The following is a 20,002-nucleotide window of genomic DNA, read 5'->3' on the forward strand; positions in this document are numbered from 1 at the left end:
ATTATGCACACAATCAAGTTTAGATTGTTATTATAGCAATCCAAATGTAATTGTGTGCATAATATTTTTGTATGCAATTGAAAATAAAAATATATATCTGCATATGTGCATATTCAAAATATTGTAAATTAAAAAATAACTGAAATAATAAGAACATAAATATAGAATATTCAAAAATTTAAAAAGTATTTAGTATTCATTTCTAGTTAAAATAACTCTCTGATTCTTTACTAGCATCAATTGATAAAAATGCTATCAAACTGTGATTTTATCTAATCAAGCTATGAGAAGCAAAGATCTCCTCATCTGCTTCACAATAGGAATCCCCACAAGCCTCTTGAGGACCTGATCTATCATATTCTGCAAATAATATTCTCATAGTATGGATTTTTTTCAACTCATGAAAAACATTTTTGCAGATCCCTTTCTCAAAGCTGCTACCAATGTATATTTTAGAGGACTATTAATCCATAAGAAGATTGCTACAAAAGTCATTTAATGTAAATCCAGTTTAAAATGCTCTTACTAGAAGAACATTCAGCATGCATCTAAATAATATTGTAAAATCCATCCAACAAAGTAGTAATAAGACATTCAATACAGAGATTTGTCAAATTTACAGCTAAAAATGTACTGTTTCAATCTCCAAAAACTGATTTTTTTGTCTTCTCATTGTCCATGGATCATCATCAAGATGGTGCCAGTTGCGTTGTCTCAAGCATGATGTTGAGCTTTTGCCTGTGACGATTGGAGTTCGTGGAAGCGTCCCATGGCATCCGCTGCAGTGGCTTGAGCAAGCTTGGATTGGCGAGAAATCCCCCGGTGCGCTGGAAGTTGAGAAGCTTAGACCGGAACTGTGCCTTCATGCTCTCGGACACTCCCATGGTTTTCTTGAGCGGGATGGACTTGGCCGACGACCTGTCGTGCTCCCATCTGTGCGTGAGGAAGCTCGACGCCAGCGTCGTCATCTCGTGGAGCGTCATGGGGAGCGCGTTGGCGTTCTTGAGCGCCAGAGCTCGTCCCTGGTGTCTCTGGCAGTGAGCACACTTGGTCTCGGCTGGAAGTCCGCTCACGCTCTTGACGTAGCCCCGGGTGGTGAAGCAGTGATCCTGGTGGTCGTGTTGGTGGCGATGGTGGTGGTGGTGGTGGTGGTGCTGCTGCTGCTGCTGCTGCTGCTGCCCGATGGTGCTACCTTTAAGCTTCTTGGTGGTGAAGAAGTCCGAGATGGTCTTGCTGCCGAAACCAAGTGTGTGATCATGCTGCTGCTGCTGGGGAGAGTTTGACGACGTTGTTTCCAGCTCCGACGAGTGCTCCCTGCGATGGTGGATCGGGATCTTCGGGCATGGCTGTGCTTCCACCCGGGGAAAGAGAATGTCGTTGAGTGTCGTGGTGGCCTCGTCCACTGCCGAGCTTCGAGCTGAGGCTGAGTCCGGCCTTCTCCCGCCAACTCGCTCCGGTATCTCGTCGAAGAGCTCCACCAGCCTTTGCACGCTTTCTTCCCGATCGCCTGGAGCTTCCTCGACTTCCACTTGGACAATCTCTTCCTCCACCTCCATCGCTCTCGACTTTGGCGTCGACGTCGCGGGAGAGGTGATGGGAGATCCAACCAGTGACATTGCCATGGACACGGAAGAAGTTCCCAGGGAGACTGTCGGCGATGGCGATTTCTTTCCGAGCCTGCTCGACGAGCGCTTGACAGTGGTCGTCCTGGTTGTGGTTGTGGTGGTGGCGGTCATCGTCGTGGTCGTGGTTGTCACGGTTTGTCCATCGTTTCTCACTCGGCAAGCAGCGGCGGCGGCGGCAGCGGCAGCAGCAGCAGTAGCACGTTGGCTCAGTGCCTCTTTCCTCAGGATCGCTACGTTCTTGGCCGCTTCACGAGCTCTCTTTCGCAGCTCCATCTCCGCCCGCCGCTTCTCAGCCTCCTGCCTCACCACCTCTTCCTGCCTCTTCTCCTCCTGGACTTTGGCTATCTCTTTCTTCACTTTCATGTCAAAAGAGTGCGTGAAGAGCTCGGAAGCTCCGGCTAGGCACCGGTCGTAAAACTTTTGCAAGTTGGCTTCCTCGGTCGGGTAGATCATGTCGAAGCTGCCCCTGGTTTCGCCCTCGACGTGGTTCTCGCAAGTTTCCTTTGTACTGACTTCCTCGGCTACGTCAGAATCTTCGCATTCCTCGACCAGCTTCCCATAGAGCCTGAGCTGCGAGTCCCGTCTCTCTTCCATCTTAACTTTGCTCATTCCTGTGGGATCGATGTTGACGAGCTTCAGAGTGTCGAGGATAAGTGCCTCCTTCACCATGTAGTCCAGCGGAGTGTCTATAGAAAACGAAGGAGAATGGTTCACCTAGAGAAATCTCCCAGTCAAAAACTCGTGCTCGGCAAAAGTAAAAGCTCGGTTACACTACCTCTAGCAGCCATGGCTTGCACTTCTCGTCGACAAGAACATCCAAGCCAAGCAGCTCAAAACACGAGCGTCCATTGTCGTCCTCGTTGAGGCACGTCTTGTAGCTGTGAGCGAGAACTGGGACGATGGCGATGACGGTCAAGACCACCATCCTTTTGATCTGCTCGTAGAGCTGATTGGTGTCAAAGCCCTCCGCCGCCAAAGCCTTGAACAACGCAGTGAGTGTCCACTTGCTACCTTTGTTCACTTCGGTGGTACTGCTGTTAAACTCAAACTTGGAGCTGTACTTGTTGAGCGAGTAGTTCGTGAGGTGCATCCGGCTCACTTTGATGTTCTTGTGGTCGGGCTTCATGTACTTCTCCGTGCAAAATCGAGCCAAGCCTTCTCTGCAAATGCAAACGATGGATTCAGCCATGGAACAACGTATAGAAAACACAGGACGACTTACCTGTACAAGTAAAGTCGCAGTGGATTGCACGACAGTATCAACACGTAAATCCGCAAATCAAACTTGTAGCCATTGAGCAGCATCGGCTTGGTGAGGTACTTCTGTGCCACGAAGTTTGCTCCATGCAGACCTTTCATGGCGTTCTTCACCTCGTCGGAAGTTTGGACGAGAACAACGCCTCGGCCCTGTGGAGAGGACGAGATCAAATGGCAGATCTTCACGCTATAGAATTCAAAGAAAGAGAGAGTTAAGTTACCATGGAGCCAGTGTCGGGCTTGAGAATGTAAGTTCGCGGCTTGGGAGTGTTAAATCTTGCCATGAACTGCGTGAGCTGGTTGGGGAGGATGAAAGCGCGCGGGAAGAACTTATATGCTGCAGGAAAGATCCTGTAGACATAGAATATCAAAGTGCCTGAGCAAAGCAACAGTTACCGACGATCACGGAAGAAACGAGCAAATAGTTCTCTAACTCTTAAAGAGATTGTCAAAGCAAAAGCTTGCGAAACATGAACGAGAACTTACTTGCGCATCATGGAGAGGTTGCGAGCCAGCGCCTTCTTGCGGCAAATCTCCAGCATTCCCACGAAATGGTTGATCTTCTGGCCGCGCTTGAGCATCATGAGCTTGTCGGGACCGATCGAACAATCTGTTCTTCCAAGAGAGAAGAAAACGAGCGTGAGATGAGTTTCGCGAAGAAAACGATGGAGCTAGCTCGAGATCACCTGTCCAGATGAGATGCCATGGCTTGCTATCATCGGTGGTCACCTCCCAGCCCAGCTTTCGCAGCACGATGCGAAGGATTTGATAGCGGCAGCACGAGAGATCCACGCGAATGTAGCCACACACGGCCTTCTTCTTCTTCTTCCTCCTCTTCTTCTTCCTCTTGGAGTTGAGACCCGGGGCGACGATGGCCAGCGGCATCTCACTCCTGGCTCTCATCGCGGGCGCCCAATTGGATCAGCATGCCCGGCCAGGGCATGAGCTCGATCGATCCATGATCAGCAGCAGTAGCCACTGGGTGAAACCGCCGATCCTCTGGGAAAACGCTTGGGGTTCTTCACGCACCCCATCGCCCCCCAAGCATTCACTGTGCTGTGGACTTGGATCGCGCAGCCAATCACCGCCGCCACGCTTGGCATCTCTCCCTCCCATCGCTCGCCGCCCACGCCTCGAAGGGCTGCTATGCCGGCCGAATCTGACGTGGCGCTTCCGGCGCCCACGGTGGACGCCACCTGGCGCCGCCACGTCCGCCCTAATGTTTTAAAACCCTAGCTTAGCGCTGCGAGCTATGGAGGCGGGGAAGCACCGCGAGGAAGGGAATGCGCTCTTCAAGTCGGGGAACTATCTCAAGGCGGCGGCGGTCTACACGCAGGCGATCAAGGCCGATCCCGGCAATGCCACGCTCTACAGGTAAGAAACGGGCTGGATTCTTCTTCGATCGCGTCATTCGTTTTCGTTCTTGGTGCGCAACTGCAGCAATCGCTCGGCGGCGTTTCTAAATCTTCTCAAAGTTACCAAAGCTCTCGCGGACGCTGAGACGACCGTCAAGCTCAATCCGACATGGGAAAAGGTTCTTGCATTCTTTCTTCTTTCCCAAGTTGGAGTGGATCATCTTGCAACTCTTGTCCCGTTCATTCATTATAGTAGCGCTTCAAGGATTTGTGCTTGAGTGGATCATCTTGCAACCATCAGTCATTCATTCTAGTATGACTTCAAAGATTTTTATTTGAGTGGATGATCTTGCTTGCATTTCATTCATTCATTCTAGTAGCGCTTCAAGGATTTTTTCTTGAGTGGATCATCTTGCAACGATCACTCGTAAAACAATGCCTCCGGTGTTTCTACAGGGGTATTTCAGGAAAGGGTCGGCACTAGAAGCCATGGATCGCTACGATGATGTAAGCTTTACGTTCTTTGTGCCTCGATACTTATTGATGCCTTCGCTTGCGCAGGCGCTTGTTGCGTACCGAGAAGCCTTGGAACAAAATCCCCAGAGCGCAGAAGTTGCCAGTAAAATCAAAAGGCTCTCGCAGTTGATCAGAGACAGAAAACGTGCCAAAGAGAAACTGGCAAAATCAAACGGGACTACGACAAGCTCGGCACTGGAGAAGATCAAGACCGAGTTTGTGAGTATAGAATTCCCCTCTACACTACAGTCTTTAATTTTCGATTTGGCAGGGCGACACAGATATCGAGAAAAAGTCTTACAACTTTGTCAAGGAAGTTATTGAATCGGGCATGAGGGAATGGAGCGAAAACCATGGAAAACTAGATCCAGCTGTTCGTTTCTCCGTCGGGAATCCCCCAAAGCCACCAGCTGAAGAGGTTGCAACGCTCGTCTCGATTTCCAAGGTATACACGAAGCTCTTCTTCCTCGTTCTCAAACTGACTTTCGTTTGTTTTAAGGCGTTCGAGTCTCCGGACACATTGTCCAGTTGTGTGTCCTTTCTACGACAGTATGCCGTAGATACAGCTTCAGAGTGCGCTTGCGTGGTGGTGTCAAAAGCAAGCATCGCCTATCCACAGGTAAGAAGAAGTTCTGTGTTTTTGAGACTTCAGCTTGTAAAAAAACGATCTTTTACTCACAGGTGTGGAAGGGCCAAGGCAGTCGGAAGTGGAAACACACACAGTCAGACGGATTCTTCGTACAATTGGAGGCACCGTCGCTGAGAAGAGCGTGGTTTATTTCTAGTTTTGTTGACAAGGGGCAGACAATTTGCAGGTAGAAGCTTAGCGATTTCCTTATCTGCGCTAATAAAACCTGTATTCTCTTGCAGGGACATCGAATCTCTTGATATCGATTTGCATGCAGTCATGGCTCCGCTTTTTAGATAGTGTATTCAACTTGCTACGGACGAGTTTTAACCCCGCGTGTACAATCACTCAAACTGGTGCTGCTTCTCGGCAAAGAGATGGAATGATCAACGAGGCAACGAGAAGCAAAGAAAAAAACCTGTGAGTAGTTTCAAAGTTTTCTCTTGGATCGGATATGGCTTAGAATTAAGAGTGAAAAGGAGGGGATGGACCCGAGATGGAGATGGTGTGCCCGACACCATCGTCACGCAGTGACAAGCGACGAGCTGTTGAGCTTGGTTAAGCGGTCAATTTGCCAACAAGCTCTCTTTGTTTGCGTAGCTCGAGTGCCACAATCAGCTGGAAGGAGTGGGATAAGCAAGCAAAGAAACAAGCAAGCAAGACGAACAAGACGATGAGCTCTCAAGCGAGAAGAGAAAGAAGAAAAAACTATGGCAGAGCTTTGATCCGTGAGCCATGTTGGTTGGCTTGTCTCCATCGCTAGCGCTATTCGAAGATTAAGATTTTGGACATCCATGCCATGTCTCTATAAAAAATCGATTTTTTCTCTGAGGAGGTCCTCTAAAGTATAGAGGAACGTACGTGAGTCCTCATTTATTAGCTGGGCGCCGTCAGATCTTAAGACAGGAGAGAGATCCTGGGCCGTTAAATAAGATGAGACAGCAAAGCGCCGCGTGGCACCATCTGGGGTTTTAGGGTCGTCGTCGTCGTCGCGGGGCATCTTCTTGGCGGGCGCGCATCATCCTGGACGCGATCGATCGCATTTCACTCGCCAGCGATCGATCCATCGCATTGGTGAGTTGATGATCCCCCTCCCGGAGTGAGTAACGCGGGATGGCGATCTTCCGCGATTCCTTTCTTTGCGATCATGGATTTCGCGTGTGTGCTTGCTTGCTTGTGCTTGTTTGAGAGCTAGCTAGGTCGCGCTAGGCGTAGTGCTTGTGCCGTGATGCGATCATACATCCAACGCATTGCACAGTGTGTGTGTGTCTGTGTGTGTGCGCTTTCAAGCTTTGCTAGTATTGAGCCAACTTAGTCTAAAGTTTGTCGCTGGGAGGTGGGGTCTCTAGCGCACAGACTGTACACAGTGTGTGAGCGTGTGCGCAGTTTTCTCTCCTTTTGTGTGCGCGTTTTCTCGTTGAATCTTCTCTGGCTGCTGGCTAAAATTTTTTCTCCTTCTTTCTTCTATCGCAGTGACAAAAAAGTTTGTAGCTGGCTTGCTCGCTCGCTCGCTCGCTCCTTCCTTTTGATTTGAGTGATTGTTTGTGTCAGTCGTGGCTACTTCTTCCCGATTTCGCATTGGGTGTCAGGTCAACGTGCTACAGGGCGCTTGCATACCAAATTCCTTTTTTTTTCTCGAGTCTCTTCTTCTTCCTTGCTTTGCCTTGCTTTGCCTTGCTTGTATGTAGAAATGGTATGTATATAGGCTTTCTTTGTTTCTATGTGTCCTGAGCTAGGAACACTAGGCGTGGTGGTGATAAAGAGTTTTTTGTTAGCGGTTTGTCGCGTCAAGGGAGATGCTCTCTACAGTAGCCTGATTCGTGTAAGCTCTGTAGACTATTTCTCCTCTCCTTTCTCGGTCTGTCTTTCCCAATTCTTGTGGTGTGAAGGTGAAGGGGTCTAGATCTGGTTTGTCTCCCTCATTCTGTTTCGTCGCGCTTGAGCTTGGTGCAAGTTCTCTCCGCTGTCTTCTTCATGGTACGTTTTCCTCTTCTTGTACTGGCTCGGCCGAGATCTTGCGGACGAATTTGACGCTTGCTTTGCTCCGCGGTTGCAGTGACCACTGCTGAAGTCGCAGCGCTGCTATGGGTGGATCACAGAAGTTGTTCCAATCGCTTGGAATCATCAAAGTCAAAAGCTCATCTGAGGAAAATGTAAGACCTCTTCTTCCTTCTTGCAATTTTGTCTTTGGCACTGTCTCTGAGCACCAAATTGCTGGCTAGAGATGGCTGACATCTTGCAACAATCATTAATGTTCTCCCTGACTTAAATTTTCTTTGCAGCAGAAGAAGCCGAAGAAGGCCAAGGGAAGAAAATGGAAGTTCTGGAAATCGTCTATCCATGCCACAGATGACAAGCCGCAGGTGGTGGTGAGGAAACCCGATTTTCCCCATGGTTCTCAGGACTGGGCTGCCGTTGTTATCCAGACGGCCTTTCGCGGATATATGGTAAGCACAGTAGCTGCTTGAGTTTCCTGCTCATCTCTTGGATTTCCAGGCTCGGAGAACGCTCCGTGCCATTAAAGGTGTCATTCGGTTGCAAGCGCTCGTCCGTGGTCGCACCGTCAGAAAGCAAGCTTCCATCACGCTTCGGTGCATGCAGACTCTGGTCAAGGTCCAACGCGCTCGCCAGACGCGACTTCACGAAGCGTCCACAATGCGTACCATAACTCATCGCCCGATTCCAACCGACAAGACTCCAGAGGTCTGCTTTCGCTTCCTGTTGTAGCAACTTTGAGATGAGCGTGTCTCGTTCTCGCAGAAAGGATGGGCTGATGGAGTTCGCACGAAGGAAGAAATGAAGACAAGGATCCAGCAGAAGCACGAAGCGGCTGTGAAGCGCGAGCGCGCCTTGGCGTATGCTTTCTCACATCAAGTAAGTCACAAGCTAAAGATGTTGTTTTGATTGACTCCTTTCGCAGTGGAGGGCTCATCCTCGACCACCAACGAAAGGCGCGGAGAATCCTGAATGGGAGTGGGGGTGGCTGGAGCGTTGGATGGCTTCACGCCCCTGGGAGAATCACACCGTGGAGGAAGTTCTAAAGAATGGAGTCCACAGCAAGAGCTCCGTGCAACCGCCGAGCAAGAGTCCCAAGGAGAGCGAATGCGTTGACTCGCCAAAGAGCGTCCAATCTAACAGTAAGTTCCAGCCGACACCGGCCTCCGAGATAAGCTCGCCAGCGTCCGTCAAGGTCACTTCCACTCCAGGCAGGACGACGAGCAATGGCTACACCAATTACGTGGTGGTGAACGGGGTCGAGAAACCGGTGGTCAAGTCGAGGTACATGAATCCCAGGAAAACTCCAGGCACTCCGGACCAGAGCAAAGATCGACCATCCAGCCTTCCAAAGCAGAGACCATCAAGCGAGGATCTTGAGTTCCAAAAGAAGCGGCTCTCACTCCCAACACCCAAGATCAAGGCTCTCAACAAAGAAGTGACTACTCCCACAAAGTCTCCGGTGGTGACGCCCAAGAAGGCTACCATGGTGCTGTAAGCTAGCTCCGCGTCCTCCTCAGGTACGAAGCTCCAGAGATTTGCTTCCTCTTCTCTACTCGCTGGTCGTCACAGTAGCTATCAATCATGTTTTCACTAACAGGAGCTCGAGAGATTTGTGTCCTTTGGAGCTGTGCCAAGCACTCACGATCAAGGATAAAAAGAAAGGCACACAAGATAGAGTTTTGCGTGGGATTTGATTGATCGATAGCTCTCTCTCTGTCTCTTTTGTGTAATTTGCTTTTTTTTTTAAGTGGCTTTTGTAAATACAAGAAGAATGTTCCTTTAAAGAAGAATTCTGGTAACTAACTGCTATCGTTCAGCCGGCATGGCGGTTGCCACCACTGGAACGCTTCACATGAATTACCGTTACTCACCGACGAGTATAAAAACTGGTCAGGCGAAGAGGAGAAGAGCTCCTGTTAGTTCCAAGTGTCTGCTGAGAGTCCTCGCCACTTCCAGCATTCCAGCAGCGCTTCCGCAAGATGAGAGAGTGCATCTCGATCCACATCGGCCAGGCCGGGATCCAAGTCGGCAATGCCTGCTGGGAGCTCTACTGCCTGGAGCACGGCATCCAAGTGAGAAACAAACCAAAAACTTGGCTGCCACTCACCTCTCAAAGCTTGTAACTCTTGTGTGCTCGAGCAGCCTGACGGACAGATGCCCAGCGATAAGACTGTAGGAGGCGGCGACGATGCCTTCAACACCTTTTTCAGCGAGACTGGAGCCGGCAAGCACGTCCCGAGATCCGTGTTCCTGGACCTGGAGCCGACTGTCATCGATGAAGTCAGGACTGGAACTTACCGCCAGCTCTTCCACCCGGAGCAGCTCATCAGCGGCAAGGAAGACGCGGCAAACAACTTCGCCCGCGGTCATTACACCAGTGAGTCTGGACGAGCAGGCTGCGACAGCTTCTGACTCGTTGCCTTTCTTACAGTTGGAAAGGAGATTGTGGACCTGTGCCTGGACCGCGTCCGCAAGCTCGCTGACAACTGCACTGGCCTCCAGGGATTCCTCGTCTTCAACGCTGTTGGAGGTGGCACTGGCTCCGGCCTCGGCTCTCTTCTGCTGGAGCGCCTGTCCGTCGACTACGGCAAGAAGTCCAAGCTCGCCTTTACCGTCTACCCGTCCCCGCAAGTCTCCACTGCCGTTGTAGAGCCATACAACAGCGTCCTCTCCACGCATTCCCTGCTGGAGCACACCGACGTGGCCGTCATCCTCGACAACGAGGCCATCTACGACATCTGCAGGCGCTCGCTCGATATCGAAAGGCCCACCTACACCAACCTCAACCGGCTTGTGTCTCAGGTATCCATCTTTGCTCGCACCCCGTCTTCCTTCCAAGCACCTATCTCACGTCCTCCGTGTGTCACAGATCATCTCGTCTCTCACGGCTTCGCTGCGCTTCGACGGTGCTCTCAACGTCGATCTCACGGAGTTCCAGACCAACTTGGTGCCGTACCCGCGTATCCACTTCATGCTCTCCTCGTATGCCCCGGTCATCTCGGCCGAGAAGGCATACCACGAGCAGCTGTCCGTCTCGGAGCTCACGTCCACCGCTTTCGAGCCTGCGTCGATGATGGCCAAGTGCGATCCCCGCCACGGTAAGTACATGGCGTGCTGCCTCATGTACAGAGGAGACGTCGTGCCCAAGGACGTCAACTCGGCCGTGGGAACCATCAAGACCAAGAGGACCATCCAGTTTGTCGACTGGTGCCCCACCGGATTCAAGTGCGGGATCAACTATCAGCCTCCAACTGTAGTTCCTGGAGGTGATCTTGCCAAGGTCCAGCGGGCTGTCTGCATGATCTCCAACTCCACCAGCATTGCAGAGGTCTTCTCCAGAATCGACCATAAGTTCGACCTCATGTATGCCAAGCGTGCCTTCGTCCACTGGTACGTCGGCGAGGGGATGGAGGAAGGAGAGTTCTCGGAAGCCCGAGAAGACTTGGCAGCTCTGGAGAAGGACTACGAGGAAGTTGGCGCCGACTCCACCGAAGGCGAGGGCGAGGACGAAGGTGAAGAGTATTAGCTAGACCAGCTTTCGTTGTAGAGAACCGCTATTTCTTGAAGCTCTTCTTCTTCACGTAAACCGTAAAGCTACCTGGAAACTCGTAAGTTCCATCTCTCAGCTCCCTCTGCGTCTTGTAGAACCAGTCCATCTTGATGTTGTCGATGGGTATCGTCGTGCAATCTGTACCCGGTCCCATCTTTCTGGCCTTCACCACCCTGTAAGCGTAGAGCAGCACGTCGATGTCCGAGATATACTCGATCGTGTTCCTGTAAATCCCATCCGCATCCGGCTTCATGGTCGACAGCTTCGCTTTCACTCGCTCGATGTGAGGATCCGAGGAGAAGAAGCGAGGCGTGTAGTCGTACTTGTTTGCGATCCTCAAGTACTTGTCTAGCTCCCCGCGGAAGTATCTCATCCTCTCCTCGCTGGTGGCGTTCTTGGGCATCGTCTTGTAGTGCAAGCTCTCGTTGGGATTGGGATCCAGTCCACTTCGTTGGCCCTTGGGACGATCCCTCACAAAGTCGAGATCTTCGTCCTTGACATCCGTGGTCATGCTAAACTGGCGCTTGAGCTCGGCCCACTTGTCGAAAGGTATGTCCCCTCGCAGCTTCTCAACGTCGAAGTCATCAACGTCCAAGTCGTCGTCCTTCTTCCTCTTCTTCGGCATGGAATCGTGTTGCTTCTTCATCTCGATCCAGTCCTCGTACGAAACTCCAGCTCTCGCGAACGGCGAGAACTTGTAGTCCGTCGAGAAGGAGTAATCCACGTCCTCGTCGTCCTCCGTGTCCACCTCCGAGTCCGAGCTGGGCTTGTAATTCTTGTCGAAAAAGCCGTAGAACTTTGTCTCGGTGGTGGGCTTCGGGAACTCGTAAGTTGGATCCAGATTCTTGGCGCCGTCCGGATCCTCGTCCCATACCTCGGGATCGATATCCAAGTCCTCATCGTCGTCCACTTCCTCTTCTTCATCGAAATCCTCGCTATCGCTACGCGAGTAGCTGCGGGAAAAACCTGGAATAAAGAAAATCCATATCTAAGGCCGGATCAAAAATTTCTTCACGCATACCGAGTGATAGAGACGATGGAATCGTGGCGATCGCGCCGCGCATGGACCTGTGCGGCTAATCCATTCAGACCTAGGCGCTAGAAAATCCGAAAAGCTGCTCGCTTACCTTGCGATCGACAATGTAGGGCGATAGCGCCATGGAAGTCGCCATAGCCGCGCTAGCATTGAGCTTGGCGAAATAAAACCCTACACCCTCTCTTCCCTGCCACGTCGGAGGCTATCCAAATTGCTAATAGGCAATCCTCAAGTCCACGTGGCAGATTGCGAGTGGCCGAGAGCATTGAAAGAAATCTTCATACTATGCCACAGAAGTGAATTTGTGGCTGGGCAGCGCGCAAAGACAAGCTCGTTGCTCGCGCTCCCTAGGGTTCTTAGCGCCGGCATTCTCGATTCCCATCGTTCGATCGCTCGATCGAGCATGGCAGCCGCCGTGGTGGCCACAGGGATCGACGCCGCCACCAGCTGGAAGCAGCAGCTGGTGTTTGGGAATGGCATCAGGGTTTCCAGCTCCTCCGCCGCTCTGCCATCGCCGCGCAAGGTCTCCAGATTCGTGGTGAGGGCCACATCGGACAAGCCAGCCACGGTAATGTGGTCCTTCCCCTGTTTCATCGATGCTATGCTACATTGTGGAAATTTGGAGAGATTGATGGAGATGTGCTCGTTCTTGTGTGCCAGAAAGCGAATAGGCAGCTGTGGTTCGCGTCGTCGCAAAGCTTGTCCTACCTAGATGGAACGTAAGCTCTCTAGAATCCATTCCATTCGTGAAGAGTTTGATCGATTCCTGGACAGGCTTCCCGGAGACTATGGCTTCGATCCCTTGGGCCTCTCCGACCCGGCGGGAGCTGGAAACTTCATGACTCCCAACTGGTTGTCCTACGCGGAGATCATCAATGGCCGCTACGCGATGCTGGGAGCCGCGGGAGCCATCGCTCCGGAGATCTTTGGCAAGATTGGGATCATCCCACAGCAGACTGCAGTGGTGTGGTTCAAGACCGGCGTCTTCCCTCCCGCTGGAACTTACAACTACTGGGCCGACCCCTACACCTTGTTCTTCCTGGAGATGGCGCTCATGGGCTTCGCCGAGCACCGGCGAGCGCAGGACTACTACAAGCCCGGCTCCATGGGGAAGCAGTACTTCCTGGGATTCGAGAAGTACCTGGGAGGCTCGGGGGATCCAGCGTACCCGGGAGGGATCTTCAATCCTTTTGGATTCGGCAAGGACGAGAAGTCGATGCGGACGCTCAAGATCAAGGAGGTGAAGAATGGGAGGCTGGCGATGCTGGCGATTCTGGGCTACTTCATCCAGGCACCCTTCACAGGCGTCGGTCCGTTCCAAAACTTGCTCGATCATCTCGCGGATCCATTCGCGAACAACATCCTCACGAACTTGAAAGTTTACAGCACTTTCTAAGCGCTCATAACGCTTGTTCTTCTTCGCTGTCATCTTTCTTTAGAAACCGGATATCATGCCAAGAACATTTACATGTTCCTCAATGTAACTATATCTTTGTGAATGATAAAAAATTGGTTTTGATGGTAATGCCATATCTTTGTGAATGATAAAAGTTTGGTTATGATGGTAAAATTGTGGTTTTTGGAACAAATCTACCAGCAGGAAAATCTCAGAGCTTGCTGCGCGCCATTTGTGCTCGAAGGACTCTTCGCATGATTTTGTTTGACGCTGTGCGAGGAAATTCCGGACGAAGAACCACCGCATGGACCTTTCAAAAAAAAAAAAAAAAACAAAAATCAAATTTTACGCAAGGAACTTTCTTCTTTTTTTTTTTCTCGTGCTCACTCACCTTGAACAAAGGATTTAAGTTGTCATGGAGAGCCTTCAAGAAGATCCTCTTGAGCATTTCTGGGTGATTTTCACCTGGTGGAAGAGCACCTTTGAGAACCGCAGCGACGATCAAGTTGTCGGGGCCGCCGCCTTTTCCTTGAGGCATGGCTATGGCTGCGGTCTCAAGAACGCTGCTGTGCGCGGTATTGCAAACACGCTCGATCTCCACAGAACTCACCTGCGTCATAAGAACAGTCGATCATCAACCAGAGAGCCTGGAGAAAAACGAAACAAAACAGACTCTTTTTTCTTACTTTGATGCCTCCAAGGTTCATGGTATCGTCTGCTCGACCTTTAGCTTTGTAGAAGCCTCCGGCTATTCGCTCAAACACGTCGCCATGCCTCCGAAGTTGCTAGACACGCGAAGAACTTCAGGAACTTCACGATGATAAATCTTCTGAAAGGTACTTACAATCCCATTGATCACAGGCATGCCTTCGAAGTAGACTTTGTGATGATCAGCGTTTAACAGCGTGTATGAAGCTCCAAGAAGCTTGGGGAAGAGAGCAATCTCTCCAGAGCAAGGCTGGTCATCTGGCTGGAAAGTTTTCCAAACGTTTATGCTGATCGATTTACAAACGGAATGAAAGCTTACGTATGGTCTTCCGGAATCATCAAGAAGAACAAAGGCTGCCGTCAAGCTCGGAGTGCTGAAAGCTGCAAAGGCCTGCGGTTGGAGCAGTGATCCGTGAAGGAAAGCAGAGCCAAGCTCGGTTCCACCACAACACTCTAGAATTGGTTTATACCAAGCTCTTGCGCTGAGCCACAGATCGTCATCGATACTAGAAGCCTCACCAGTTGTTCCGAACGATCTGCCGCAAAAAACAAATTTTTTAAAGAGTTGCACAAACTCTCTCGGTCATCCTATAGATTACCTGATACTCGACCAGTCGAGTGAATCCATGCAGTTGACCTTCTTCCAAGTTTTTACCATGCTCGGCACGGTTCCCAGAATCGTAACTCTTGCATCCTGTGCAGAAACATCTCAAGAAAGAAGATAAAAAACGATTTTTTTCACCTGGACAAACCTTCCGAAAGATCGTCCGAGAGGAGACCCGTTGTAAAGTGCCATTGTTGCTCCAGAGAGTAGACAAGCAGAGATAATATAAGGTCCCACCATCCATCCCAGATTCGTTGGCCAGCAGTAAATATCACCAGCTTGGAGATCGAAGTGTGCCCATGAATCGGCAGCACATCTCATGGGAGTTGTCTGGTTCCACGGGATTGCTTTTGGCTCGGCTGAATGGAAGCACGAATCTCAGAAAAGAAAACAACACCAACTTTGTAGAGTTTGGAGAGTTTTTTCATTCAGACCTGTAGTGCCTGAAGAGAAGAGTATGTTTGTCCATGACTCGACGGGTAATTGCACAGCTGGGAACTCGTCTCCAGATCTGCAAATGAATCTGAGTGACAATGCTCCAAGGTTTTCGATAGTTTCCCTGTACCTGTTTGTGCCGTTTCCATTTGCAAAGAACTCCTCCCAAGAAACGTCTTGGTTTCTGATTGGAACGCGCACTGATTTTCCATCCGATGGAAGGACGACTGCCTTTGGTGGTTTAGCTCCCAGAACTCGACTTCATAGAAAACTGGATCACGCAAAACCTGAAAGATATGACTTTGCTCTTTACCTGTACAACGGGATTGCTTTACCACCTCTCACTATCACATCCTGTAGAAGCTCTGGTAACAGCTGAAAACGTGAAAGTTTTGGAAATCACCTGAGTGAAGATCCCCTTTGCTTTGGAGATCGCCAGGCGAGCAGCGATCTCCGAGGAAACAAAGCTGTCAGCTATTGACACTACCACGCAGCCCGCGAGAATTATGGCCAAGTAGATGATAACAGCGTGGATGTGCATTGGCATGTCGATGGCGATTCGATCTCCTCTTTGGAAACCGGCAGCTTGAAGCGAGAATGCCACTCGGCTGCAAGAGAAAAAAGAAAACGAAAGAAAGGAAGAACGTAAGTTCCTAGTAAACTATGGATGAATGGAACTTAAATTCACCTGACATGGTGCCGAAGCTCCCAAAGTTTCATTGTGCTGGGAGGCAAATCATCTCCACCTTCGTCTCTCCATTTAATGGCGATTCTATCGTCCGTCTTTCCGATACTTGGCTTTGGTAGCAAGCAACAGTGAGCAACGTTCAAGACAGCACCGGGTAGCCATTTTCCTGCTGGACGTGACGAATCACTCGAGTCCACCATTTGTTTGGGTTCCACAGAAAAATGCAAGCTCAGCTTCTCAAACGCAATGGACCAGAAAATCTGAGAAGTTGGAATGAAAAGTTTAGAGCAATGGAGGAACGAGAAAGAAATGGTTTTTTCACCTCCGGATGCTGAACCGAGAACTTGTAGAAGTTTGTAAAGCTCGCGATTGGATCAACGTGTGCCTTATTGCCGAGAAGTTCGTTTCCACGAGCCTCGAGGAGCTGTCCAATGCTCGTACTCCTTGCGATCTCCCTGTAACTTTGAGCGATCAAAAAAGAAAAAAAATGCAAGAAAACTTATACAGCGATGGAAACCAATACGGTGGTGGACCGCATTGCAACTCGTCCCAATTCTTGTAGATCGAGTAGTACATGAGCTGATGGAGTGCGTGAGGATGTCGAGGCGTGAGCAAACTTTGAGATACAAGCCTCCATATCGACTCGAGTTTTCCAAATCCTGCCCTTTGCAACGCTACCTGGAGCTCCTGGTAGAAGTGTAGAGCCTCGGATGGTTCTAGCCCCGCGCTCTCGAGATCGCCCACATCCAGTTCTTCGACACTCTTGGCACCAAAGCCTTCCATCTCCAAGCAAAGAAAACCCTTTGGAGCTCATCATCTTTGGCGAGAGCTTAATAATTATACTCGATCATCTTGCGGATCCATTCGCAAACAACATCCTCACGAACTTGAAAGTTTACAGCACTTTCTAAGCGCTCATAACGCTTGTTCTTCTTCTCTGTCATCGTTCATTAGAAACCGGATATCATGCCAAGAACATTTACATGTTCCTCAATGTAACTATATCTTTGTGAATGATAAAAAAACTGGTTTTGATGGTAATGCCATATCCTTGTGAATGAAAAAATTTTGCTTTTGATGGTAAAAATGTGGTTTTTTGGAACAAATCCACCAGCAGGAAAATCTCAGAGTTTGCTGCGCGCCATTTGTGCTCGAAGGACTCTTCGCATGATTTTGTTTGACGCTGTGCGAGGAAATTCCGGAAGAAGAACCACCGCATGGACCTTTCAAACAAAATAAAAAATAAAAAATAATCAAATTTTACGCAAGGAACTTTTTTTTTTTTTTTATGTGCTCACTCACCTTGAACAAAGGATTTAAGTTGTCATGGAGAGCCTTCGAGAAGATCCTCTTGAGCATTTCTGGGTGATTTTCACCTGGTGGAAGAGCACCTTTGAGAACCGCAGCGACGATCAAGTTGTCGGGGCCGCCGCCTTTTCCTTGAGGCATGGCTATGGCTGCGGTCTCAAGAACGCTGCTGTGCGCGGTATTGCAAACTCGCTCGATCTCCACAGAACTCACCTGCGTCATAAGAACAGTCGATCATCAACCAGAGAACCTGGAGAAAAACGAAACAAAACAGACTCTTTTTTCCTACTTTGACGCCTCCAAGGTTCATAGTATCGTCTGCTCGACCTTTAGCTTTGTAGAAGCCTCCGGCCATTCGCTCAAACACGTCGCCATGCCTCCGAAGTTGCTAGACACGCGAAGAACTTCAGGAACTTCACGATGATAAATCTTCTGAAAAGTACTTACAATCCCATTGATCACAGGCATGCCTTCGAAGTAGACTTTGTGATGATCAGCGTTTAACAGCGTGTATGAAGCTCCAAGAAGCTTGGGGAAGAGAGCAATCTCTCCAGAGCAAGGCTGGTCATCTGGCTGGAAAGTTTTCCAAACGTTTATGCTGATCGATTTACAAACGGAATGAAAGCTTACGTATGGTCTTCCGGAATCATCAAGAAGAACAAAGGCCGTTGTCAAGCTCGGAGTGCTGAAAGCTGCGAAGGCCTGCGGTTGGAGCAGTGATCCGTGAAGGAAAGCAGAGCCAAGCTCGGTTCCACCACAACACTCTAGAATTGGTTTATACCAAGCTCTTGCGCTGAGCCACAGATCGTCATCGATACTAGAAGCCTCACCAGTTGTTCCGAACGATCTGCCGCAAAAAACAAATTTTTTAAAGAGTTGCACAAACTCTCTCGGTCATCCTATAGATTACCTGATACTCGACCAGTCGAGTGAATCCATGCAGTTGACCTTCTTCCAAGTTTTTACCATGCTCGGCACGGTTCCCAGAATCGTAACTCTTGCATCCTGTGCAGAAACATCTCAAGAAAGAAGATAAAAAACGATTTTTTTCACCTGGACAAACCTTCCGAAAGATCGTCCGAGAGGAGACCCGTTGTAAAGTGCCATTGTTGCTCCAGAGAGTAGACAAGCAGAGATAATATAAGGTCCCACCATCCATCCCAGATTCGTTGGCCAGCAGTAAATATCACCAGCTTGGAGATCGAAGTGTGCCCATGAATCGGCAGCACATCTCATGGGAGTTGTCTGGTTCCACGGGATTGCTTTTGGCTCGGCTGAATGGAAGCACGAATCTCAGAAAAGAAAACAACACCAACTTTGTAGAGTTTGGAGAGTTTTTTCATTCAGACCTGTAGTGCCTGAAGAGAAGAGTATGTTTGTCCATGACTCGACGGGTAATTGCACAGCTGGGAACTCGTCTCCAGATCTGCAAATGAATCTGAGTGACAATGCTCCAAGGTTTTCGATAGTTTCCCTGTACCTGTTTGTGCCGTTTCCATTTGCAAAGAACTCCTCCCAAGAAACGTCTTGGTTTCTGATTGGAACGCGCACTGATTTTCCATCCGATGGAAGGACGACTGCCTTTGGTGGTTTAGCTCCCAGAACTCGACTTCATAGAAAACTGGATCACGCAAAACCTGAAAGATATGACTTTGCTCTTTACCTGTACAACGGGATTGCTTTACCACCTCTCACTATCACATCCTGTAGAAGCTCTGGTAACAGCTGAAAACGTGAAAGTTTTGGAAATCACCTGAGTGAAGATCCCCTTTGCTTTGGAGATCGCCAGGCGAGCAGCGATCTCCGAGGAAACAAAGCTGTCAGCTATTGACACTACCACGCAGCCCGCGAGAATTATGGCCAAGTAGATGATAACAGCGTGGATGTGCATTGGCATGTCGATGGCGATTCGATCTCCTCTTTGGAAACCGGCAGCTTGAAGCGAGAATGCCACTCGGCTGCAAGAGAAAAAAGAAAACGAAAGAAAGGAAGAACGTAAGTTCCTAGTAAACTATGGATGAATGGAACTTAAATTCACCTGACATGGTGCCGAAGCTCCGAGAGTTTCATTGTGCTGGGAGGCAAATCATCTCCACCTTCGTCTCTCCATATAATGGCGATACTATCGTCCGTCTTTCCGATACTCGGCTTTGGTAGCAAGCAACACTGAGCAATGTTCAAGACAGCACCGGGTAGCCATTTTCCTGCTGGACGTGACGAATCACTCGAGTCCACCATTTGTTTGGGTTCCACAGAAAAATGCAAGCTCAGCTTCTCAAACGCAATGGACCAGAAAATCTGAGAAGTTGGAATGAAAAGTTTAGAGCTATGGAGGAACGAGAAAGAAATGGTTTTTTCACCTCCGGATGCTGAACCGAGAACTTGTAGAAGTTTGTAAAGCTCGCGATTGGATCAACGTATGCCTTATTGCCGAGAAGTTCGTTTCCACGAGCCTCGAGGAGCTGTCCAATGCTCGTACTCCTTGCGAACTCCCTGTAACTTTGAGCGATCAAAGAAGAAAAAAAATGCAAGAAAACTTATACAGCGATGGAAACCAATACGGTGGTGGACCGCATTGCAACTCGTCCCAATTCTTGTAGATCGAGTAGTACATGAGCTGATGGAGTGCGTGAGGATGTCGAGGCGTGAGCAAACTTTGAGATACAAGCCTCCATATCGACTCGAGTTTTCCAAATCCTGCCCTTTGCAACGCTACCTGGAGCTCCTGGTAGAAGTGCAGAGCCTCGGATGGTTCTAGCCCCGCGCTCTCGAGATCGCCCACATCCAGTTCTTCGACACTCTTGGCACCAAAGCCTTCCATCTCCAAGCAAAGAAAACCCTTTGGAGCTCATCATCTTTGGCGTGAGAGCTTATTAATTTGTCTAGGTCTAAGCTTAC

General features: G+C 49.6%; 7 protein-coding genes and 1 pseudogene across 13 annotated transcripts; 4 read left to right on the forward strand and 4 right to left on the reverse strand.

The window, feature by feature from the left end:
- Positions 1 to 689: 689 nt before the first annotated feature.
- Positions 690 to 3,785, reverse strand: LOC9628967 (tubulin polyglutamylase ttll6). Its single transcript, XM_024663504.1, has 7 exons — positions 3,569 to 3,785; positions 3,369 to 3,492; positions 3,104 to 3,233; positions 2,848 to 3,032; positions 2,401 to 2,785; positions 1,193 to 2,339; positions 690 to 1,057 (listed from the first exon to the last, which is right to left on the reverse strand). Exons 1-7 carry the CDS (start codon positions 3,783 to 3,785, stop codon positions 690 to 692), a joined length of 2,556 nt encoding a protein of 851 aa, XP_024519272.1.
- A 342-nt stretch (positions 3,786 to 4,127) lies between these two features.
- LOC9628968 (RNA polymerase II-associated protein 3) lies at positions 4,128 to 6,210 on the forward strand. Its single transcript, XM_002989673.2, has 8 exons — positions 4,128 to 4,256; positions 4,323 to 4,416; positions 4,694 to 4,744; positions 4,799 to 4,972; positions 5,025 to 5,198; positions 5,253 to 5,372; positions 5,435 to 5,568; positions 5,624 to 6,210. Exons 1-8 carry the CDS (start codon positions 4,135 to 4,137, stop codon positions 5,679 to 5,681), a joined length of 927 nt encoding a protein of 308 aa, XP_002989719.2. The 5' UTR covers positions 4,128 to 4,134; the 3' UTR covers positions 5,682 to 6,210.
- A 140-nt stretch (positions 6,211 to 6,350) lies between these two features.
- Positions 6,351 to 9,163, forward strand: LOC9638095 (protein IQ-DOMAIN 1). Of its 3 annotated transcripts, none has more exons than XM_002989674.2 (7): positions 6,351 to 7,358; positions 7,438 to 7,534; positions 7,664 to 7,828; positions 7,878 to 8,084; positions 8,142 to 8,255; positions 8,302 to 8,896; positions 8,977 to 9,163. In XM_002989674.2, the coding sequence occupies exons 2-6, from the start codon at positions 7,466 to 7,468 to the stop codon at positions 8,872 to 8,874; spliced, it is 1,128 nt and encodes a 375-aa protein (XP_002989720.1). In that variant the 5' UTR covers positions 6,351 to 7,358; positions 7,438 to 7,465; the 3' UTR covers positions 8,875 to 8,896; positions 8,977 to 9,163. The 3 variants fall into 3 exon arrangements, with proteins under 3 accessions (XP_002989720.1, XP_024519248.1, XP_024519249.1); XM_024663480.1 differs by having other exon boundaries at positions 6,351 to 6,455; positions 6,855 to 7,358; positions 8,302 to 9,163; XM_024663481.1 differs by having other exon boundaries at positions 7,667 to 7,828; positions 8,302 to 9,163.
- Positions 9,164 to 9,274: 111 nt separating this feature from the next.
- Positions 9,275 to 10,906, forward strand: LOC9638096 (annotated as a pseudogene).
- A 14-nt stretch (positions 10,907 to 10,920) lies between these two features.
- LOC112342137 lies at positions 10,921 to 12,145 on the reverse strand. The gene is made up of 3 exons (XM_024663482.1): positions 12,057 to 12,145; positions 11,951 to 11,997; positions 10,921 to 11,895 (listed from the first exon to the last, which is right to left on the reverse strand). The coding sequence occupies exons 1-3, from the start codon at positions 12,113 to 12,115 to the stop codon at positions 10,934 to 10,936; spliced, it is 1,068 nt and encodes a 355-aa protein (XP_024519250.1). The 5' UTR covers positions 12,116 to 12,145; the 3' UTR covers positions 10,921 to 10,933.
- A 131-nt stretch (positions 12,146 to 12,276) lies between these two features.
- LOC9638097 (chlorophyll a-b binding protein 8, chloroplastic) lies at positions 12,277 to 16,837 on the forward strand. Of its 2 annotated transcripts, XM_024663484.1 has the most exons (4): positions 12,280 to 12,533; positions 12,626 to 12,684; positions 12,740 to 13,325; positions 16,672 to 16,837. In XM_024663484.1, exons 1-4 carry the CDS (start codon positions 12,369 to 12,371, stop codon positions 16,705 to 16,707), a joined length of 846 nt encoding a protein of 281 aa, XP_024519252.1. In that variant the 5' UTR covers positions 12,280 to 12,368; the 3' UTR covers positions 16,708 to 16,837. The 2 variants fall into 2 exon arrangements, with proteins under 2 accessions (XP_002989722.1, XP_024519252.1); XM_002989676.2 differs by lacking the exon at positions 16,672 to 16,837 and having other exon boundaries at positions 12,277 to 12,533; positions 12,740 to 13,490.
- LOC9638098 (probable acyl-activating enzyme 18, peroxisomal) lies at positions 13,461 to 16,606 on the reverse strand. Of its 2 annotated transcripts, XM_024663479.1 has the most exons (14): positions 16,302 to 16,606; positions 16,119 to 16,251; positions 15,797 to 16,056; positions 15,512 to 15,716; positions 15,422 to 15,462; positions 15,239 to 15,367; positions 15,108 to 15,184; positions 14,812 to 15,032; positions 14,669 to 14,763; positions 14,389 to 14,605; positions 14,206 to 14,331; positions 14,048 to 14,146; positions 13,753 to 13,971; positions 13,461 to 13,671 (listed from the first exon to the last, which is right to left on the reverse strand). In XM_024663479.1, the coding sequence occupies exons 1-14, from the start codon at positions 16,577 to 16,579 to the stop codon at positions 13,573 to 13,575; spliced, it is 2,199 nt and encodes a 732-aa protein (XP_024519247.1). In that variant the 5' UTR covers positions 16,580 to 16,606; the 3' UTR covers positions 13,461 to 13,572. The 2 variants fall into 2 exon arrangements, with proteins under 2 accessions (XP_024519247.1, XP_024519246.1); XM_024663478.1 differs by having other exon boundaries at positions 15,108 to 15,367.
- Positions 16,838 to 16,850: 13 nt separating the features above from the next.
- On the reverse strand, positions 16,851 to 19,960 carry LOC9628969 (probable acyl-activating enzyme 18, peroxisomal). Of its 3 annotated transcripts, XM_002989734.2 has the most exons (14): positions 19,648 to 19,960; positions 19,465 to 19,597; positions 19,143 to 19,402; positions 18,858 to 19,062; positions 18,768 to 18,808; positions 18,585 to 18,713; positions 18,454 to 18,530; positions 18,158 to 18,378; positions 18,015 to 18,109; positions 17,735 to 17,951; positions 17,552 to 17,677; positions 17,394 to 17,492; positions 17,099 to 17,317; positions 16,851 to 17,019 (listed from the first exon to the last, which is right to left on the reverse strand). In XM_002989734.2, exons 1-14 carry the CDS (start codon positions 19,923 to 19,925, stop codon positions 16,921 to 16,923), a joined length of 2,199 nt encoding a protein of 732 aa, XP_002989780.1. In that variant the 5' UTR covers positions 19,926 to 19,960; the 3' UTR covers positions 16,851 to 16,920. The 3 variants fall into 3 exon arrangements, with proteins under 3 accessions (XP_002989780.1, XP_024519244.1, XP_024519245.1); XM_024663476.1 differs by having other exon boundaries at positions 18,454 to 18,713; XM_024663477.1 differs by lacking the exon at positions 16,851 to 17,019 and having other exon boundaries at positions 17,155 to 17,317; positions 17,381 to 17,492.
- Positions 19,961 to 20,002: the final 42 nt, after the last annotated feature.

The sequence above is a fragment of the Selaginella moellendorffii genome, unplaced genomic scaffold (genome assembly GCF_000143415.4).
Source record: "Selaginella moellendorffii unplaced genomic scaffold, v1.0 SELMOscaffold_100, whole genome shotgun sequence".
NCBI lineage: Eukaryota > Viridiplantae > Streptophyta > Lycopodiopsida > Selaginellales > Selaginellaceae > Selaginella > Selaginella moellendorffii.

Excerpts from the sequence above, each read along its gene's own strand:
- LOC9628969 (XM_024663476.1), bottom strand. The coding sequence starts at position 19,925 with ATGGAAGGCTTTGGTGCCAAGAGTGTCGAAGAACTGGATGTGGGCGAT. Across the intron at positions 19,598-19,647 it reads CCGTATTGGTTTCCATCGCT|GGAGTTCGCAAGGAGTACGA; the intron begins GTATAAGTTTTC and ends TCAAAGTTACAG. Across the intron at positions 17,952-18,014 it reads CTCGACTGGTCGAGTATCAG|ATCGTTCGGAACAACTGGTG; the intron begins GTAATCTATAGG and ends TTTTTGCGGCAG.
- LOC9638098 (XM_024663478.1), bottom strand. The coding sequence starts at position 16,579 with ATGGAAGGCTTTGGTGCCAAGAGTGTCGAAGAACTGGATGTGGGCGAT. Across the intron at positions 15,033-15,107 it reads CTTCTCTTCAGGCACTACAG|CCGAGCCAAAAGCAATCCCG; the intron begins GTCTGAATGAAA and ends GCTTCCATTCAG. Across the intron at positions 13,672-13,752 it reads ACTTAAATCCTTTGTTCAAG|GTCCATGCGGTGGTTCTTCG; the intron begins GTGAGTGAGCAC and ends TTTTTTTGAAAG.
- LOC9628968 (XM_002989673.2), top strand. The coding sequence starts at position 4,135 with ATGGAGGCGGGGAAGCACCGCGAGGAAGGGAATGCGCTCTTCAAGTCG. Across the intron at positions 4,745-4,798 it reads CCATGGATCGCTACGATGAT|GCGCTTGTTGCGTACCGAGA; the intron begins GTAAGCTTTACG and ends TCGCTTGCGCAG. Across the intron at positions 4,973-5,024 it reads AGAAGATCAAGACCGAGTTT|GGCGACACAGATATCGAGAA; the intron begins GTGAGTATAGAA and ends TCGATTTGGCAG.
- LOC9628967 (XM_024663504.1), bottom strand. The coding sequence starts at position 3,785 with ATGAGAGCCAGGAGTGAGATGCCGCTGGCCATCGTCGCCCCGGGTCTC. Across the intron at positions 3,493-3,568 it reads ATGGCATCTCATCTGGACAG|ATTGTTCGATCGGTCCCGAC; the intron begins GTGATCTCGAGC and ends TTGGAAGAACAG. Across the intron at positions 2,340-2,400 it reads GCAAGCCATGGCTGCTAGAG|GTGAACCATTCTCCTTCGTT; the intron begins GTAGTGTAACCG and ends AGATTTCTCTAG.
- LOC9638095 (XM_002989674.2), top strand. The coding sequence starts at position 7,466 with ATGGGTGGATCACAGAAGTTGTTCCAATCGCTTGGAATCATCAAAGTC. Across the intron at positions 8,085-8,141 it reads CAACCGACAAGACTCCAGAG|AAAGGATGGGCTGATGGAGT; the intron begins GTCTGCTTTCGC and ends TCGTTCTCGCAG. Across the intron at positions 8,256-8,301 it reads CGTATGCTTTCTCACATCAA|TGGAGGGCTCATCCTCGACC; the intron begins GTAAGTCACAAG and ends CTCCTTTCGCAG.
- LOC9638097 (XM_002989676.2), top strand. The coding sequence starts at position 12,369 with ATGGCAGCCGCCGTGGTGGCCACAGGGATCGACGCCGCCACCAGCTGG. Across the intron at positions 12,534-12,625 it reads CATCGGACAAGCCAGCCACG|AAAGCGAATAGGCAGCTGTG; the intron begins GTAATGTGGTCC and ends CTTGTGTGCCAG. Across the intron at positions 12,685-12,739 it reads TTGTCCTACCTAGATGGAAC|GCTTCCCGGAGACTATGGCT; the intron begins GTAAGCTCTCTA and ends ATTCCTGGACAG.
- LOC112342137 (XM_024663482.1), bottom strand. The coding sequence starts at position 12,115 with ATGCTAGCGCGGCTATGGCGACTTCCATGGCGCTATCGCCCTACATTG. Across the intron at positions 11,998-12,056 it reads CCTACATTGTCGATCGCAAG|GTCCATGCGCGGCGCGATCG; the intron begins GTAAGCGAGCAG and ends TTAGCCGCACAG. Across the intron at positions 11,896-11,950 it reads TCCATCGTCTCTATCACTCG|GTTTTTCCCGCAGCTACTCG; the intron begins GTATGCGTGAAG and ends TCTTTATTCCAG.